Source organism: Cebidichthys violaceus, unplaced genomic scaffold, assembly GCF_023349555.1.
Source record: "Cebidichthys violaceus isolate CVI_PGR_0920_01 unplaced genomic scaffold, fCebVio1.0.p SCAF_4, whole genome shotgun sequence".
NCBI classification, from domain to species: Eukaryota; Metazoa; Chordata; class Actinopteri; order Perciformes; family Stichaeidae; genus Cebidichthys; species Cebidichthys violaceus.
This window is the reverse complement of record NW_027176594.1, coordinates 1,679,487-1,697,473: the sequence shown is the minus strand read 5'-3', so window position 1 is coordinate 1,697,473 and position 17,987 is coordinate 1,679,487. Positions and strand designations below refer to the sequence as shown.

The 17,987-nt window shown below is 40.1% G+C and overlaps 1 protein-coding gene across 2 annotated transcripts; it reads left to right on the top strand.

Moving 5' to 3' along the window:
- The first annotated feature begins 1,341 nt into the window (after nt 1–1,341).
- tpcn3 (two pore segment channel 3) lies at nt 1,342–17,547 on the top strand. Of its 2 annotated transcripts, XM_068727630.1 has the most exons (20): nt 1,342–1,692; nt 2,736–2,818; nt 3,724–3,838; nt 4,342–4,470; nt 5,445–5,561; nt 6,145–6,263; nt 6,532–6,633; nt 7,103–7,229; nt 7,406–7,613; nt 10,110–10,254; nt 10,754–10,939; nt 11,140–11,169; nt 12,662–12,726; nt 13,261–13,348; nt 13,557–13,626; nt 14,101–14,320; nt 15,228–15,318; nt 15,534–15,647; nt 16,236–16,348; nt 17,060–17,547. In XM_068727630.1, exons 1-20 carry the CDS (start codon nt 1,603–1,605, stop codon nt 17,182–17,184), a joined length of 2,337 nt encoding a protein of 778 aa, XP_068583731.1. In that variant the 5' UTR covers nt 1,342–1,602; the 3' UTR covers nt 17,185–17,547. The 2 variants fall into 2 exon arrangements, with proteins under 2 accessions (XP_068583731.1, XP_068583732.1); XM_068727631.1 differs by lacking the exon at nt 11,140–11,169.
- Nucleotides 17,548–17,987: the final 440 nt, after the last annotated feature.

The following is a 17,987-nucleotide window of genomic DNA, read 5'->3' as shown; positions in this document are numbered from 1 at the left end:
GCTGGCAGCAAACCAGAGTGTCATACTGCAGAGTGACCGGCAGGAGGCAGCAGATCCACAGAAATGCAGAAATAGTATGCAAAGTTTAAAACGGACAGAAACATTGAAGACTTCAGATTCTCACTTTGTTGCAGAAAGAAAATCCTCAGCAGCTGTTTTATTCTCATAAATACAAGACTAAGGAAATGATGAGATGACTGGTGGCTTTCTGTCACTAAGCTTTGAATCGCACATAACGTATATATGTATTAAAAACATATTTACAGTTTGAGTTAATTCTGGGAAGAATTACGAGGTGAACGTTTTATGTGATAAGCTTGTTAAATCACTTTTATTCAAACTATGATTAATGTAATAAGTGCATACTTTAATAATGTAAGAAGTGAACCAGGAGATTCACAAACAGGAATATTAAGAGATTATTTATCTGCATATGAATGCCTTGAAGGGAAATTACACCCTAAAATAAAAAAGTGATGATTTAGTTTTTTTTATGAAAATACTACAAATCTTTAATGTCAGTGTTTGGCTCTGATGTTTAAATTGTTTTCTCATAAAATAAGAAAAGATTTCCTGTTGAGTGCTACTAATTTGTGTTTGATAAAGAAATTGAGAGAATAAATATTTTTAATATGAATCTTCAGTCTAAAATGCGTTTTAAGGTGGATATTTCCTTTCACGTGAACAACGTCGTTGACTCCCTTCTTCTTTATTTCCACTCAGTGCTTTTTGGTCTCTGGACGTCTCTCTTCCTCCGTTTCCGTTATCCTGCTGCTGTGAGTCACATGGGGCCTCGTGCTGCCTTCAATTTATCCGATTAAAGTCGGACAAACGAGTGTTGACACAAAATCGAGCTGAATGCAACGCACGAGCTTCACCCAGTCAAACAGGAGAAGCAATTTGAGAAAACATTTTTAAAAATGTAACAGAAAATCACCAAAATGGAAATGATTGAACGATTAGGTTACATAATAATGTGGCTCTATAATCTTATATTTGTTAGTTGTTATATTTTGTTATTTTTTTGTTTGTGTTGTCACTTCATATTTTAATCAAAGGTCAGTTTGCCGTCTGAATATTGATTTATTTTTTTCAAACATTAAATTAAAACAAAATTGAAAAGAGTCTTGTCGCTCACTGGTGGAAAAAGAAATATAATAATAATGACCTCCTCGGGAATTAAAAAATATTTAAATCGCAGAGTTAATCGTTTACAGTCACGAGCCTGCAACCACGTAACTGCAACTTTCTCCTTCCATATTTCCTCGGGTCAGTGAAGGCAGCATGCATCCTGGGGTTTATTAGAGCAAGACCCTCGGATCTCTTCAGAGGCAGACAGAAGAAGCCTGGTGGAGGTCGGACGGACCCGTTAACGTGCATCAGAGAGCAAAACATGTGATGTGGATCCTCACAGATGGACGCTCCGCCGTGACGTTTACAACTCAAGAAACAAGTTTGGACTTTTTGTCCTGCGGCGACACAAAAACACACCTCCGCCTCGGACCGACTCAGTCTGCAAACTCTTCGAGGAGCGTGAGGACAACTTTTAGAACTTTTTTTTTTTTTTTGGGTGGGGGACTAATCGTGTCAGAAGTTTGAGAGATGTCCGAGCCAGACAAGAGCGAGGACATTCCTGATGAGTCTGCAGGAAAAGGAATCCCGAACGGAGGAAATGCTGCGAAAAGCAAAGAGGTGAGAGTCTGAGCGCGCGCTCCCAGCTGATGATCTGCACCAACTCGACTCATTTGTTCGACATGCACGTTTATTTCACATGACAGCAGTAAACTCGTGGACTTTTGTCCCGTTTGCACCATAACGCAGTTAGACAGTGAAGAGGACACTTCCAGTATGTTTGTGATTAAACTCTGACAGACCTCAGCTGCTTCTTTTTTCTGTTCCATCTTTGCTGCTCAAACTGTTAGAAGAGTCTCATTGAGAGCTAAAGATGGACAGCTGGCTGAATGACTCGTTTTAAATATGTGAATGATTAAAACACAATTGTCCCCTTTTTTATATCCTTTAAATATATTTAGAAGTGTTAAAATCTATTTAATTTACCCTGTCAGACAGTTTTACACTCTCAGTAGCCACTTTATTAGGAACAACTAACCATTATTTCCATTGTCGAATAATCTGTAGATTTGTTATTAATTGATTTAAAATGTAAAAATTTGTAAAAATTCAAATAAATATATGATAAGAGTCCAAGATGATTTATTTAGTTGTTGCGTCTGTTGTTTGACGTTAAGTTCACTGTAAATAAATAACAATCGCTGTGTTTTTCTAGAAAGAGGAAAATAGAATATTTGCTATTTTATTTTCTGTCGATCAATTAATAGTTCGATTCAACAGCTGTGAGGTAAGTTCTGCCCCAATGGAGCTGAGGCATGTCTGTTGACACTGACATAGAGGTTTTAATTCAACTACAACATCATCTTAATAAAGTGTAAAGCGTTTTTTATATATATATATATATATATATATATATATATATATATTATTAATATATATATATATATATATATATATATTATTAATATATATATATATATATATTAATAATATATATATATATATATATATATTAATAATATATATATATTATTAATATATATATATATATATATTATTAATATATATAAATTATATTATATATAATAGCTTGTATTTTTTATATATATATGAGCTTGAGGAAAATGAAAATGCTTCATCCTTTTGATAAATGTGTGTTTCAGGATTTTGACCTGGCTGCCATCTATGTGTCGGACGCTCAGTACAACAGGAACATCTACTTTGACACGTCGCCTCAGTCTGTGAGGTGAGACATGCACATTTATAATCCGGACGCTTCATCGCCTTTTTTAATCAATATTATATATATATATATATATATATATATATATATATATATATATATATATATATATATCTCATATTGAACTCCATCCATCACAACAGAACATCTCAGAACCGCTGATGCTAAACCTTGGCCTCACTTTGTCACTGGGGGACATGTTCCTTCATCACCATAAAAACACACTCTGTAGTTTATTTTGACTCAATCTCTCACTCACACACACACACACACACACACACACACACACAGACACACACACCGTCCTGCTGCCACTCACTAAAGCACCAAATGTGGATTAATCCGCCGCTGAAAATAGTGCCCAACAAATCCACTTTCTCCTCCTGTTTGTTTGACTAAAAACTACAAAGACCAGCTGTTTTTACAGAGACTTTTCTTTTTAAATCAAACAATATAAGTGTGTTTTTAAAGATTTACATCTGCAGTAGGAACCAACCGTTTTGGAGCTGAGAGCCACTGACAGGAAGTCAGAAAGAATTACAGAAGAACAGAGAATAGTGTTGTTGACGTGTCTTCACTGATGCGGCATCTTTTGTCTTCAACACGTCTGTTATGTGATCAGTTAGAGGCTGCTGTGTGTCTTGTGGGGACATAAGTCTGATTGCACAGTCACATTGTGGGGACATAAGTCTGATTACACAGTCACATTGTGGGGACCCGCCTTTTTGGAGGGGCCAAAACTGTGGACAATTGCATGTCCCCAAAACGTAAATCATTACAGTTTACAGTGAAGACTTAGGTTAGAGTGAAGTTATTTTTGGATTAGTCTTCAGGAAATGAATGTAAGTCAATGTAATGTCCCCAAAAGTCATGAAAACACGACTGTGTGTGTGTGTGTGTGTGTCCAGACTGTATCTGCGCTACAATCACTGGATCCCTAAGGTGCTCCTCTTCTTCTTCATCGTGGTGGATCTGTCTCTGGCCGTCTTCGAGGAGCCGGCCGTCTTCCCTGTGTCTACATTGGTAAGATGGCCGCCGCCGTCTGACACACCAACGCTGCTCTGTTTTCACACTTCCTTTCTTTTGATCTGCACTTCATTGTAAGAAAAACAATCTACATTAATTCTGCAGACAGAAGAAGCTTTGTGTGTGGTTTTCTTCCTCAATTTACACAATTATAAACAAACACTGAGGGTTTACAGTTCACCGATTTTATTTTCAACGATCATTTTTGATTTCTGATCGACGTCTTAGAGCCATTTTAAAACGAGTATATTATGTGGCCATGACCGTCTGATCTTTAATGTTTTGTTACAACAGACTGAGGAGGATTTAAAGTCACCATCTGCAACACTAACAGTCTCTTTGGGCAAAAAGGAGTGAAACCAGTTTAGACCAGTACCACAGACCAGTGATTGAGACGATCCATTAGAATCGCATGCGTCGTGTGTGTGTGTGTGTGTGTGTGTGTGTGTGTGTGTGTGTGTGTGTGTGTGTGTGTGTGTGTATGCTATTGTTTCTTTCAGTACACCATGCTGGTGGAGCTGCTCTGTCTGCTCGTCTTCACCCTTCGACTCGTTCACTACGCCAAAGTGATTCCTCGAGACAAGTTCTGGAAAGATCCCAAAAACATTTGCATCATCGTCATCCTTGTGGTAGGCGGGGCTTATCAACATCATCGTTAGTCTGGTGGGGGGGGGGGGGGGAGGAAACTGAACTCGGTAAATCTGTTAATAACTTGGATGTTTATTAGCCTCTCTGTCAACCAGTGGCCACTCAGGGTACTGCAAAGAAACAAAAACGAGAAAAACAGAAAAAGCTTTTTACCGACAGATCAACCGGAACTAGAACAACCAGAACTAGAACAGCCAGAACTAGAACAACTGCAACTAGAACAACTGCAACTAGAACAACCGGAACTAGAACAACCGGAACCAGAACAACCGGAACCAGAACAACTGAAACTAGAATAACTGGAACTAGAACAACTAGAACAACTGGAACTAGAACAACTGGAACTAGAACAACTAGAATAACTGGAACTAGAACAACTAGAACAACTGAAACTAGAACAACTGAAACCAGACCAACTGAAACCAGAACAACTGACAACTCAAACCAGAACAACAGAAACCAGAACAACTGTAGGGAGTCACTGTGAAGTGTTGCGGCTCGGGTCAAGGTTCCGTCCTGGTGACAGTTGATGAGTCGTGCTGCTTGAACCCGGAGCAGTTCCCGGTTTTAGCTGTGAGCAGAGTTCCTGTCTGTGAGCTGCAGATTCAGAATGTGCTGAGAAGACTTTCTGTCTGTTGTTGTGAAACAACCTTTAGCCGGAGATGTTGCCCCGTCAGCACCTTTTTTCTTTTTTAAAAGCAAAGCGGCTTCCTGGTTACTCAGTGAGGTAGCCACTTGAATCATGAAGTTATTTTGCTCAAAACACAAACTGACTAACTCATGTTTGGAAACATTTAAAACACGGAGGTGAAATTAAAACCGATTCCACCTAAAGAAACAAAAAATGCAGGAAAACCTTTCAGAAATGACGAGAAACTGCAATGTGCCGACTATGTTTAATTTGTATTAAACATTCAAATGAACTGTTTATGTTTGACTTCTGCGTGTCGTCCAGCTCACTCTGGTCGACATGATCATCTATGAAGCGCTGGTAGCCACAGACTGCTACGCTGTCCGCTGGTCCAGAGTGCTGCGCCCGCTGCTATTGGTCAACGTCACAGAGGGACGGCAGGTAAGCCGTCTCACCCGTCTCACCCGTCTCACCTGTCTCACCTGTCTCACCTGTCTCACCCGTTCTAATAATGTTGTCATGGAAATCAACTTTTGAGGTTATTTTAATAGTTTTGTTTGAGAAGAGAGACACTTCAGTGTGTGTGTGTGTGTGTGTGTGTGTGTGTGTGTGTGTGTGTGTGTGTGTGTGTGTGTGTGTGTGTGTTTTTTCTTCCACTACATAAATAATTGCGAATGTTTGAATATTGATGATAATAGTGGAACTGTGGGAAAGCAACGCACCAATTATTAACCTGAGTTGGTCACTTGCATAGCTAAAAAATATTACGAGAAAATAATTGTTCAGGTGTGTTCAGGTGTCTCACAGGTAAACGTGCAGCAGTGTGTTATAAGTGTACTGGCATCTGTCCTGTTTAATCAAATGTGTTCAGTTGAACTCTGCTGTTTAAACTTCCTGCTTCCAAATGTTTGACTCTCTTGAGCCGACGGCGCCTGAACGCATCATTAATTGGTCGTCTGCGTTATGTGGACGAGGACGGAGCGTTCCCGTCCTCCTTCATAAACTCTTGTTTGTTTGTGTTCAGCTCCGCAGAGCGTTCAGAAGCATCCGGAACGCTCTGCCTCAGATCTTCTACGTCTTCCTGCTCTTCATGTTCAGCCTCCTGATCTTCTCCCTCATGGCGCTCAAGCTGCTGGGCAAACGGTGAGAATCAGTCATTCTTTAATCCGACACGCATGAACAGCTTTGAATGAGCTGTGAACGAGTCAGACGGCCTCCAGAAGGATAGAGATTTGTTTTAAGAAATTAAAAGAGGTGTTGCTAATTCATTTTCCTAATTTAGAAATGAATCATTTGCCTGACGAAATCTCAGTGTTTATGTCAAGTTTTGTAATAAAAACAGCACTTCATGAAGACGACCGATCGTGTGTGTGTGTGTGTGTGTGTGTGTGTGTGTGTGTTGTCTGTGCAGAGGTCTGAAGACGATCGATGGAGCTCCGTACTTCACCAACTACCTGGAGATCGTCTTCGACCTGTACGTCCTCGTCACCACGGCCAACAGCCCCGACGTCATGTGAGACTTTAAGACCGACTCTCTTCACCGCGTCTTCACTCGCCTGGTCCACGGCTCCACCGCCCGCTTCACTTTCACCCCTTTTAGCTCGACGTTTCAAATCGTCCAAAACATTTAGAAACTCTGAAGTATTTTAAAAAATTCGTATTTTTGTACTTCCTGATGAAAAGGAGGACGTTTTTTTTTTCCACACAGCAAGACATTTCAAATCCAATTAAACAATTTTAGTTGAATTGAATTACAATATTTTCATATTCTGCGTTGCGGCAGCCATCATTTTAAAGATGCTGCTTTGTTCTTTTCTGTGTGGATGAATTATTATGAACTTTTGTAAGCGACTCTTTTCTTGTGTCCATCGACACGTTCTCGTGTTCAGAAGCTCTCACGGAAAAGAAGAAGGAAGTGACTCTCTCTGAAACGCGTATCTGTTTATCTGCATGTTTTTTGTCTTCTGCTTCTCGTCTGGCAGGATGCCGGCGTACAACGCCAGCTTCGTCTTCGCCATCTTCTTCATCTTGTACATTCTCATCAACACCTACATCTTCATGTCCGTCTTCTTGGCCGTCGTCTACAACAACTACAAGAAATACCTGAAGGTGCGACGGTCTGACAGAGAGTTTACATGACGTCTGAAACACGCCATGTAAACATAATATTTAATGTAACTGTTCAAACTATTAAAACGGCTCCACTTCAAGCGCTAATTGAGGAAAAAAAGATACAAAACACCTCAGCTTTTTAGAATAAACTAGCTGTTCTCTCGCTCCGCCAGGAGGAGGTACGGCAGCTGGTGAGGACCAAAAGGCACAAGATGGTGCGAGCGTTTGCCGTGCTGCAGGAGCAGAGGGCGGAGGGCGGGGAGCCCGTGGTGAACCAGGCTAACTGGAACCAAATCGTCAAACTTGTCCAGCCCAACATCAGCAACGCCCACAGAGAGCTGCTGTGGAGCGTCTCCGACGACAACAACCAGGGGTTCATTGGTGGGTCTCACACACACACACACACACACACACGCACACACACACACACACACACACACACACACACACACACACACACACACACACACATCATGCTGTATTGAAGAAGACTTGAAACTAGAGATTGAGACCATAAACTCATGTTTACAATGTTTACTGAGGGAATAAATCAAGAGAGAAGTAGAGTCGTTTCCCTCATAGACTTCTATACAACCAGAGGAGTCGCCCCCTGATGGCCAGTAGAGAGAATGCAGCTTTTAAGACGCTTCCGCATCGACTTAACTTTTAAGAACACGGAGGTTTGCCGTCTGGCCACGACCAGCGACCGCAGCAGCTCTCCGTCCGGTGGACCACATCCCCCAGCTTTCTGCAGAGTCAGTATCTGCACACTCATCCTCCACATGGAGGAAGTCCAACTCTGCTTCATCATCTAGTTCAACTTTTATTCTGAGAACGAACTGAGCAGAAGAGCAGATATCGCACGAAGCCAGGCGGACAAAACTTAGTTTGTTCCACATTATTACGGTGACCGTTTCACTCCATCACACGCTTTATGAAGAGGTTAGAGGAACACGCTTAGTGCTCAGCTGCATCTGATGTGTGAGTCAAATGTCATTGAGCGTGTGGTTCAACTCGGTACATTTGCTCGAGTACTTTTTAGTACTTTATGCTTCTCCTCCTCTACATTCCAGAGGGAACTGTTGTACATTAGCACACAAATATAAGATAAGAGGCAAAACATGTCGAATACTTCACAATACTAATAATCGCAATACATACTTGTCATCAATTACTTAAAAACCTATCTTAAAAGTAAGAACATTTTTGTAAACTTTAATGCCAATTGTCCTGTAAAGTTGGAGTGCAGTCACGGATCAAGTCATTTGAGTTTAATAACTTTCCCAACATTAACGTCTAAATGCTGTTTCAAAGACTAAGATGCTGCTGGTGGAGAAATCGCTAATTATCCGTTGGTCTAAAACCAGTAACGTTTGAATATATTGAGTCTAAAAATACTGCGATCAGTCTTTTAAAATCCTCACGTTTATGTTTTTGATTGCAGGACGTAAACTCCTCCATTTATATCATGCATTCATCCACTTCCCATAATAACGGTAACTTGCTGCACTGATGATAAACTAACCCTATAACACAGACTGGAATGCCTTTATTATCACTGCACCTTGTACAAGGAAGTTTGCTCTGCAGCTCCTGAAGCATTAACATTTTACACACACACACACACACACACACACACACACACACACACACACACACACACCTGCCTTACAAGCACGAGGCTGGAGACAGAGGTTAGCTGCAGACCAGCCGGGTGTTTATTTCACCCACAGTTAAAAGAGGAAACATGAAATGTATTTGATCTGTGGAACATGCGGTGCACCACGGGCAGCATGTGGTCCGTAAAGGACTTGAACACAAACATTTTATCTTGCTGCACAATCAAGCGGCAGTCAACACCACCCTCAGTCATCACTTTGGCCCAGCCAGCCTCCAATCAGTTCCAGCAGAGGCAGCTGCAACATCCACCAGCAACCAATCATCCATACATTTCATTACAAGTGTGTCTTATTTCTTTTAAGCAGTCCTGTATACAAAATTCTACAAATAGTAATGGTGCTGGACTTCATTAAATAGCATATCAAAATAAAATAATGTCAATTATTTCACCTGATGCTCTATTAGAATAATGTTTATGTCTGTTTTAACTACAAAGTGCGCTGTCTGTTTCGGGTTTCTTACTAGAAATAAAAAAAGAAGATTCTTTTTTTTTTTTTTTATCCTACTAAACAAACGAAGGGTTTTTTTCCCCCCCTGAGTAGTGTCTGCAGACTTCCTGTCAGGCTGTGTCCCGAGGTCTGACAGGCATTAACCGGGGCCATAAAGTCTTCCCCCCTGTAATAGCTGATGTCAAACAAGTTGAAAGTTGTAAGTCAGGAAACAATAAAAGTGAGGAGGTCACGTGGATATGCCCGGTGGTAATTATTCTCTATTTTTATTTCTCGGCTGTTTAAGAGAAACTTTCTGCCGGTAAACTCTCAACTTTACGAGTTGAATAGGAGTTCCTGAACACTCCATAAAACCTCGGCAGGTGTCGGTCCAGTCTACAGTTTGCTCTCATTAAGTGTGTTTACATGAACACTCGTTTCCTGGTTATGTGTCGCACATCACATCCTGGTTTTAACAGACATGGATATGCTACCTGGAGCACTCCAATAGAAACCAGGATCCTGGGGCATCATTTAAACACCTGATCCAGGTTTCTGATCAGTCTTTGGCGCAGAGTACAGTGAATGAGATGATGATACATCAGAACACACCTGCACACAGGTGATCAGGCCCTGAAGTGGTAACATTAAGGAAGACACACGACTGTTATTGTCTGTAAACTGAACGTTATGTCATCAGAATAACTAGAAAACAATATTTTACATGGTGTTTGTGATTTAGTATTTTTTTGGGTCGATTGATTGACAGGTAAGGTGGCGTTCGTCCAGCTGGCCGACCTCCTGAACATCGAGGTGATCACGCTCAAGTCAAGGCCACACCCACTCCAGAGTGCATGCCCCGCCTTCTACCTGTCGGCCCCCAGCCGCCTCCTCTGCCGGTTAATCCAGCACCGGTGAGACGGACAGGTTTTTATCTGTCTGTAAAACGGATTTCTTTGTAGCGCCGGGTATCTATAAAATGATTTATATATTCTGTAAATAATACATATATTTCTGGCGTGAAGTATATTTTTATCAAACAAATGGTCAAAGAAGGCCAGTTTTTTTTTAGTTGCTTTGGAAACGGTGTTAAAAATCTTAATTTTAGTACATATTTTGCCAACCTAATCAAATTTTATTTGGGATATTCAACCTTCGTTTTCTTTATAATGCATGAAATACTTGACTTCTGTCTTTCTAGGGATTGTACAAAGGTAATAAATACAATAGTCCATGAATATGAGATGACGCCTCGGCATTGTCGAGAGGTTACACTCACAGACTGTATATAAGAAGTGGACGTTGTCATAGTGACGTCACCAATTGGTTTGTGGACTGCTGTTATGAAGCCTTGAGTTGTGTGTGTGTGTGTGTGTGTGTGTGTGTGTGTGTGTGTGTGGTTGTGTCTTTCAGGGCCTTTGTGATCGTGTACGACCTGATCATCCTGGTGAACGCTGTGTTCATCGGTCTGGACGAGGCAAATCCGTTGATCGCTAACTCCGAGTGGGTTTTCCTGGCTCTCTACCTGCTGGAGATCCTGCTGAAGCTCTACGTGTTCGAGCCCAGAGCGTTCTTCTCCCGGCACAGCTTCTGGAACTGGTGAGGACAAAGCTGGCGTACACCATGTCCACCTCACGTCACCTCCGCTGTCGGCGTCTGGTAGAATCTCAAACTCAAATGAGTGTCTTTTTTCAGAACATCCTCCAAAATATGAGGGGAAACGCTTACTGATAAAAGTCAAAGTGAAAACCGTTTCCTAACCTAAAGTCAATGAGCTGTGTCACGTCCATTTCACACAGCTTATCTTCGTCCCAGATTATAAGCACAAGGTATGTGACAAACGTTCCAGTTCCATCATCTGCTGCTTCTTCAGTCGAACGCCTGTAAGCGCTTGGACCAGCTCACTGATGCTTGAGGCGGCAATTTATTGAGTTGTTTTTGTGCCGTTATGGAGAAAAAAAACACTTTTTTTTTTGTGGAGCTGTTTTAGGGACAAAATTCTGAAAGTAAAAAAACTGTAAAATGTGTTAACGAAAAAGCCATAAACGATTAATTCAAAACCTCAAAGACAAAAAAATGAGAAACCAAAACTGTGAGCAAAAAACAGCTTCTCAGGTCTTCAGATGTTCTCTGTATTTTGACTGCGAGGTAGAAACAGTGACTGGAGGTCACTAGCTGGACTTCAACTTGCCGCTCACGGTTTTGGTTTCTCATTCACACTTTGTTTTTTCTCTCAGACTTTTTTTTTTTTTTTTACACAACTTTATTAGCTACACCTGTAACAATCTAATGCAATACAACAGCTCTGCCATGACATAATCTGCCTTTACAAAGTTCATAATGTTCAGTTTTTGTTGACAATCTCAGAAGCCTGTAAACAAAATGTGAGGTCACAGTAAAAGATGGTATTGTACTGGACCACATTATATTGAGAGGTGTTTCTAATCCTGTGTCCTTCCCATTATATTCATATATATATATTTAAACAGCCATTTTGAATTTGAAAAATATGGAATCAACATCCTCGAAAAGACCCGAAAAACCAATATCCAATATTGCCCAAATCAGCCAAGCGGTTTCTGAAATATTTTATTATTTTCTATTGAATTGGAACTTCTATAACCGAGTCAACACCAACTGGATATGATAAGCTCCATCACTTTATGGCAGAATAGTTGTATTGTATTAAACTGTGCAGGTGTACCTAATAAAGGGACCACCAAGTGTGCTGAAACTCTTTTGCTGCAGCTGTTGAAGTTGTTTTCTTTCTTTTCAGTGGCATTGTTGCGCTCCCAGCTGGTGAGCAGTGCAGCTGCAGTGACTTCAGTCGGATACGTTCGTATGTTTCATGGATGTATAATAAGAACTGGATATCGAACTAAATTGCTCACCAAAATATCGTTTTGTGGCTTCCACATTGATGCTCAACACACATGAAAACCCCTCGACAAATATCAAACCTCCACGGGTTAAATATTCATAACTCAGAGTAATGACTGAGCTTGTTTCCAGTTGGAGACGTCCTGTGAACAGTGTTACAGATGTCTCTTTTATAATAGAGGTCTATGGGGGGAAAAAGGTTTGTTGCAGTACCTCGAGTGACCACTGGGACAGATTGACAGGTTGACTGGCGGCGCCTACAGATCTTTTAATACATCCATGAAATGTTTCTGTCGTTAAACACGTCGATGTCTGACCAAAAAAACCACCCGCTTCATTTAAGCTAACGCCGGTTTTGCTTTCAGCTTCGTCGCCGTCGAGGAAAAAGTCTTTACGCTCAACTGGTTTTACGGTTTTCTAACGTTTGTTTTGTGTTTTCAGGTTCGACACCGTCATCGTCATCTCCGCTCTCATCGCCACAATCGTCAACTCCGCCGTGACATCATGTAAGTTTGTTATACTTCTGTACTTAAGCAGCAGCAGCAGCAGCATCATAAAACTCAATTTGGTTTATTCTGTTACTTGGCTTTCTTCGAGGAACTTCATTATTTTTGCTGAAAACATCTCAAAAAAGCGGCCATTTTTAAAGTTTAACCTCAAGTTTTTCATGTTCGTGCATGTGAGTGTGCCCCACTGGGTAGCTCTGCACTGCTCTCACATATGACATCTTTTAGCTGATACCTGACAGCGTCGCCTAGCGTAGCACCCACCTTCTGGTTCTCCCTCGGGTAAATACTGTTAGCTCTGTCAGCACTTTCGCCCCAGTTTGCACCGTTAGCGCCGTTAGCGCTGTTAGCACCGTTAGCTTTGATTTGCCGGCTCAGAATTTGGTGAATACGCTCAGAGAAAACATTTAACTGAAGTTTAAAGAGAGTTTCAAATTGAATCTTTAGTCATTTCAAACTTTTAAAGTTTGGTGCAACATGATTTAAAGTTAAACCAGTTTCAACCTGAGTAATCGTGTGTCCGCCCTGTTGTAGCGGTAAATTACACCAGCCGGCAGATCCTGGACATCGTCTTCATCCTGCGAGTCCTCAGACTGATCCGGGTGGTGGACAGCATTAAAAGGTTTGATCTTTAAATGCACTTTTTGTCTGATTTAAACACGGTTGTAGTTTTACATCATTGCTCAAGCGAGTTTATCATGTGGACACCTGGGATGGACTCAGATGAGACGAAGGAAATGTATGGTTTTTTTTACTCTGCCTTACTTTTAGACAGCAGGACCCCTTGTTGTGTACCATCACTCTCTCATCTGGACTATATCCCCCGTTAGGTTTCGTGCAATCATCAACACCCTGATCAGGATCGGACCAGCGATCCTCACATTTGGACAGCTGATCATTGTAAGTTGATTGGATAGCAGATGCTTACGTCACAATGGCGATGCTAGCGTGCTGATGTTTAGCAGCTTTAATGTTGACCTTGTTCACCAACTTGGTTTTAGCGTGCTAACATGCTAATGTTTAATAATGCTAGCTAATGGTAGCTCATTATCAGCACAGCTGAGGCTGATGGGAATGTCGTTAATTCTTCTGGTATTTGGTCACAAAGCGTCGTATCGGAAACATTCAAATGTTGACCTGATGATGGCGCTGGATGAGAAGTCAGAGGATCACCAAAGTTTGTACAATTCATCCTGAGGGGAACATTAATGCATGAACCACTTTTCATCACAATGTATCTAAAGATATTTCAGTCTGTTCCAAAGTGATGGACAGACCCAAGAGACTCGTGGCTAAAGTGGCTAAAAGCTTTGAGTTTGTCCTGGTGGTGAATCTGGTTCTGATCCGATCGATCCTCCTCCTCCGCCTCCTCAGGTGGTGTACTACATCTTTGCCATGGTAGGGATGGAGCTGTTCAAGGGGAAGGTGAAGTTTTACGAGGAGGACTCCAGCGACCCGGCGAAGGCGTACTGTGGAAACCCGCTGCTGAAAGGAACGGCCTTCGCGCAACTCAACTACTGCAAGAACAACTTCAACAACGTGGTGTCGTCCTACATCCTGCTGGTGGAGCTCACCGTGGTCAACCAGTGGCACGATATCCTTCACCTGAACGCCTCGCGCACGAGGGAGTAAAGCCGCTGGTAGTGTCTGACTGCTGACGGCAAAAAGAAAGGAAAAAAAGCTTTATTGAAATCCATCAAATGATCAGATAAAAAAATTAAAAGTCAAATCAAGATGGAAAAATTGGATCGGTGAAATTCCGATTATTGTAAGTGAGTTCGTAACACAATAAGGTGTAGAAGTTGCTTGTAAAATACAAATTATTGCCTTATTAATGCAAATTATTGCATCTTTTCTTTGCTTTCATACGGAAGCAAACTTCATTTTAAGATGACATGATTCAGAATGTAAATAAAACTAGTAGTGGTAGAAGTACTCTGATCATGTACTTGATTGAAAGTATCAATGCAACTCATTCATTCATTCATTCAAAAATGTGCTAAAGTCAAAATAGTGCTAATACCCAAAGTCAAAGTACTCATTATGCAGAATGGCCCATTTAAGAATCATATATATTATTATATATTGTTATTATATTTATTATATATTATTATTATAATTCAAATGTTTAATATATATATATATATATATATAAAACATTTGAATTATAATAATATATATATATATTAAACATTTGAATTATAATAATTGATGCATTGTTCATCACTTTAATGTTGCAGTTGATAAAGAAGCTCATTTTAATTAATTTCCGTACTGCTGGGGAGCTTGTTCAACTATTTATTTTGTTTATTTATTGATGATATTTTATATTATTAATCTGCAAAGTAAAGTTATCAAATATATGTAGTGAAATACACAGTATTGTCCTGTGAGATGTAGTGGAGTAAACCCTTCTCACGGATATTATTATGATTAGGAATATTTTCTTTACTCGGATTGATTCAAATGTTAAACTCTGTGATTCCTTAACGCGACTCCACTGCTCAGCAGCGGCTTCGCCACCGTCACCCACATGTCAGCCAAGCTCTTCTTCATCCTCTTCCACATCATGGTCGTCATCGTCATCATCAAGTAAGACTAAAGAGGAGGAGGAGGAGGAGGAGGAGGAGGGAAGTGAGACAAAGACACTGTGTGACTAACTTATTGTTTTTAGATCACCTGTGTCTTTCACTTCATTGTTGTCTGCAGTCAGGAACCGCTTACTCGGCATTACATTTAATCCTCGCAATTTGTCGTAAACAAAATCTCGTCTGCGGCTGACGACGTGTCACTTCCTGCTCTTTCAGCATCTTCGTGGCGTTCGTCCTCGAGGCGTTCTTCGTGGAGTATTCGGTGGATAAGAGCGACCTGCAGACGTCTCTGGAGAGGAAGATTGAGGAGCTGGAGCTGGCTGTGGCACAGTACGTCCCAAAGACCACCAGGACCCGTCACTCACTGCGCTCTGGGAAGAAGAACTTATGTTTAGTGGACCGGTATAAAAGGACCGTACCACTGCTTTGGGATTTCCAACATGTACTAAAACACAGTATTCGTGGGGTTTTTTAGAGTATTTTCAAAACTTTACAATCAGACTCTCAAATATGAAATCCTAAAGATTGACTGTGATGGATAAAATAATATTTTTAGGAAATCGATCCAAACGCTCATGAACGATTGATTTAAAAAAAAAAGAAAATTATGGAAAGTAAACAGGATGAACTGGATAATAAAATCCCTGGTACGGTCCTTTTAAAGCACTTTATTTGTTAAGAGGCTGAATAGCTTTTATAGTCTGACAAGTACAATAAATGTAACATTTAATGGAATGGTTCCCAGCGTTTTTACAGGATTGTTTGTTGTATATTTTCCATTTTTGAAAATGGTTCAATAATCCCCAAGCACAAAACAACGATCAGAGGAACATCTAAAAACAAATCAAACAAAGTTTGGTTATTAGAATTATGTTTTTTTTTTCAGCTGTTTTTTTCCCGTGTTGTTTTGTGCACCAGGGAGAAGTTGGAGGATAACTTGGTGAACGCCATGGAAACCATCGACAACGACCAGGGAACCGGCCAATCGGCAAACAACAAACCCGGCCTGATGTTTAAAATCGCTTCAAAAAGTAAGAAGCAGTCAGACCAGCAGGCAGCAGTTAAAGACAGAAAAGACATTACGATTTTTAAGGACAAGAAGAGGGTCGGAGCAAATGGATGCTTTTATTTTGAAAGGGCAGACTCTGTTGGGATCTGTAGATCAAAGAACCAGAAGAGCAAAAACTTTGAGAGCAGCTTTTACTCTTTAACAACTCTTTTATTTTATTTTATTTTTGGACAAAAGACATTTTAAAGATAAAAATCAGACCACCTTCACTGGAATTACTTCATTTTGCTCACCAGGTGTGTTCAATGTGTTTCATTTTACTGATAGAACTTGGTGTGAACGACACAATGATCCACAACATCCTGTTTAACCTTTTAGCTAAATGCTCATTGAGCAGCTTTTGAAATCAAAATCTAAAACTTTGTGTTTTAGACATTTAGTCCAGTTTGAACGAATAGACGTCTTTTCACCTGCAGATCACAGAAACCTTTATTATGAAACTATAAACAATAGAATCCTACAATGGGGAAAAAAAATTAAGATTTGTTTTTTCCCAAATAACCAATAAAAAAAAAACCCCATAAAGATATCACAGTTCAGTTGAGTTTAACAAAATAAAATAGCGTTTGTGTCTTTGATCTGTTGCTCACAGTATTGATTATGGATGATGATGATGATGATGATGATGATGATGATGATGATGATGATGACGTCAGCGGTTTCTTTCCGTCAGGGTACCGGACGGTGGACGCTCTGCTGCAGCGGATGTTCGAGGCCGACCTCGACCCCGAAGACTTCGCTGAGAACGACGATGAAGCCAACGGGAGCTTTGCAAACCCGGCGTTCAGCTCTGTGTAGACGTTAATGTACAAATATATATATATATATATATGAAGGGAACCAGATCATATCATTTATTTACACTTTTATACAAAATGTTAAATCTGATGTTTATCCAGTGTTATATTTTTATATATCTGTCCTGTAGCTCTGTGTAGAAACACACGGAGTATGTAAACTGTTTATGTTTTATTTATTTCTGACCTCTTTGTGGCAGAAACGCAAAAAAAAAAAAAAAAAACTAAACAAGTCTGTTTTTTATAGAACAGAAGTTTCACAGCAGAACGTGAAATATCAGGAAAAATTGAAATACATTTTGAAATGAAATGAAATGAATAAACTGTTGTAAAAAATAAATAAAAGTAAGATTCTCACTTTCAATGTTTCCTTTATGTGAATAGTGAGGAGACTAAAGAAGGCACAGTGGGAATGTGTGCACATTTGAAATGTCATTCATATTTTATTAATAAAAAGACAAGATCTGCCAAAAGCATAACGATCTTAAAGAAACTTACAAATTAATATAAAATAGTTTATCCAGGAAGTAGTCCTCAAAAGACCATGTTAAAGTATCAAGTTAAGATGCATTTAAAGTCATTTCTAATTGAGAAGTAAGACACAAAGAAATGTCATAATATAATATGCATTATATTTAATTGCATCATTAATCAGCCGAGTTTTATAAAAGGAAAATAAATGAAGGGAGCCAGATATGTGTATGTGACTGTAAAACTGTAAAATACATCTATGATATTGATATTCATAAGCTGATGAAGACCATGTGATGTGGTCAAAAGCTCCAGAACAAGCGAGTAAGTGGA

Bases quoted from the DNA above. Each gene is read 5' to 3' on its own strand.
- tpcn3 (XM_068727630.1), top strand. From the start codon at position 1,603: ATGTCCGAGCCAGACAAGAGCGAGGACATTCCTGATGAGTCTGCAGGA. The intron at 7,614-10,109 runs GTGGGTCTCACA...ATTGATTGACAG, and splicing joins CAACAACCAGGGGTTCATTG to GTAAGGTGGCGTTCGTCCAG. The intron at 15,319-15,533 runs GTAAGACTAAAG...CTGCTCTTTCAG, and splicing joins GTCGTCATCGTCATCATCAA to CATCTTCGTGGCGTTCGTCC.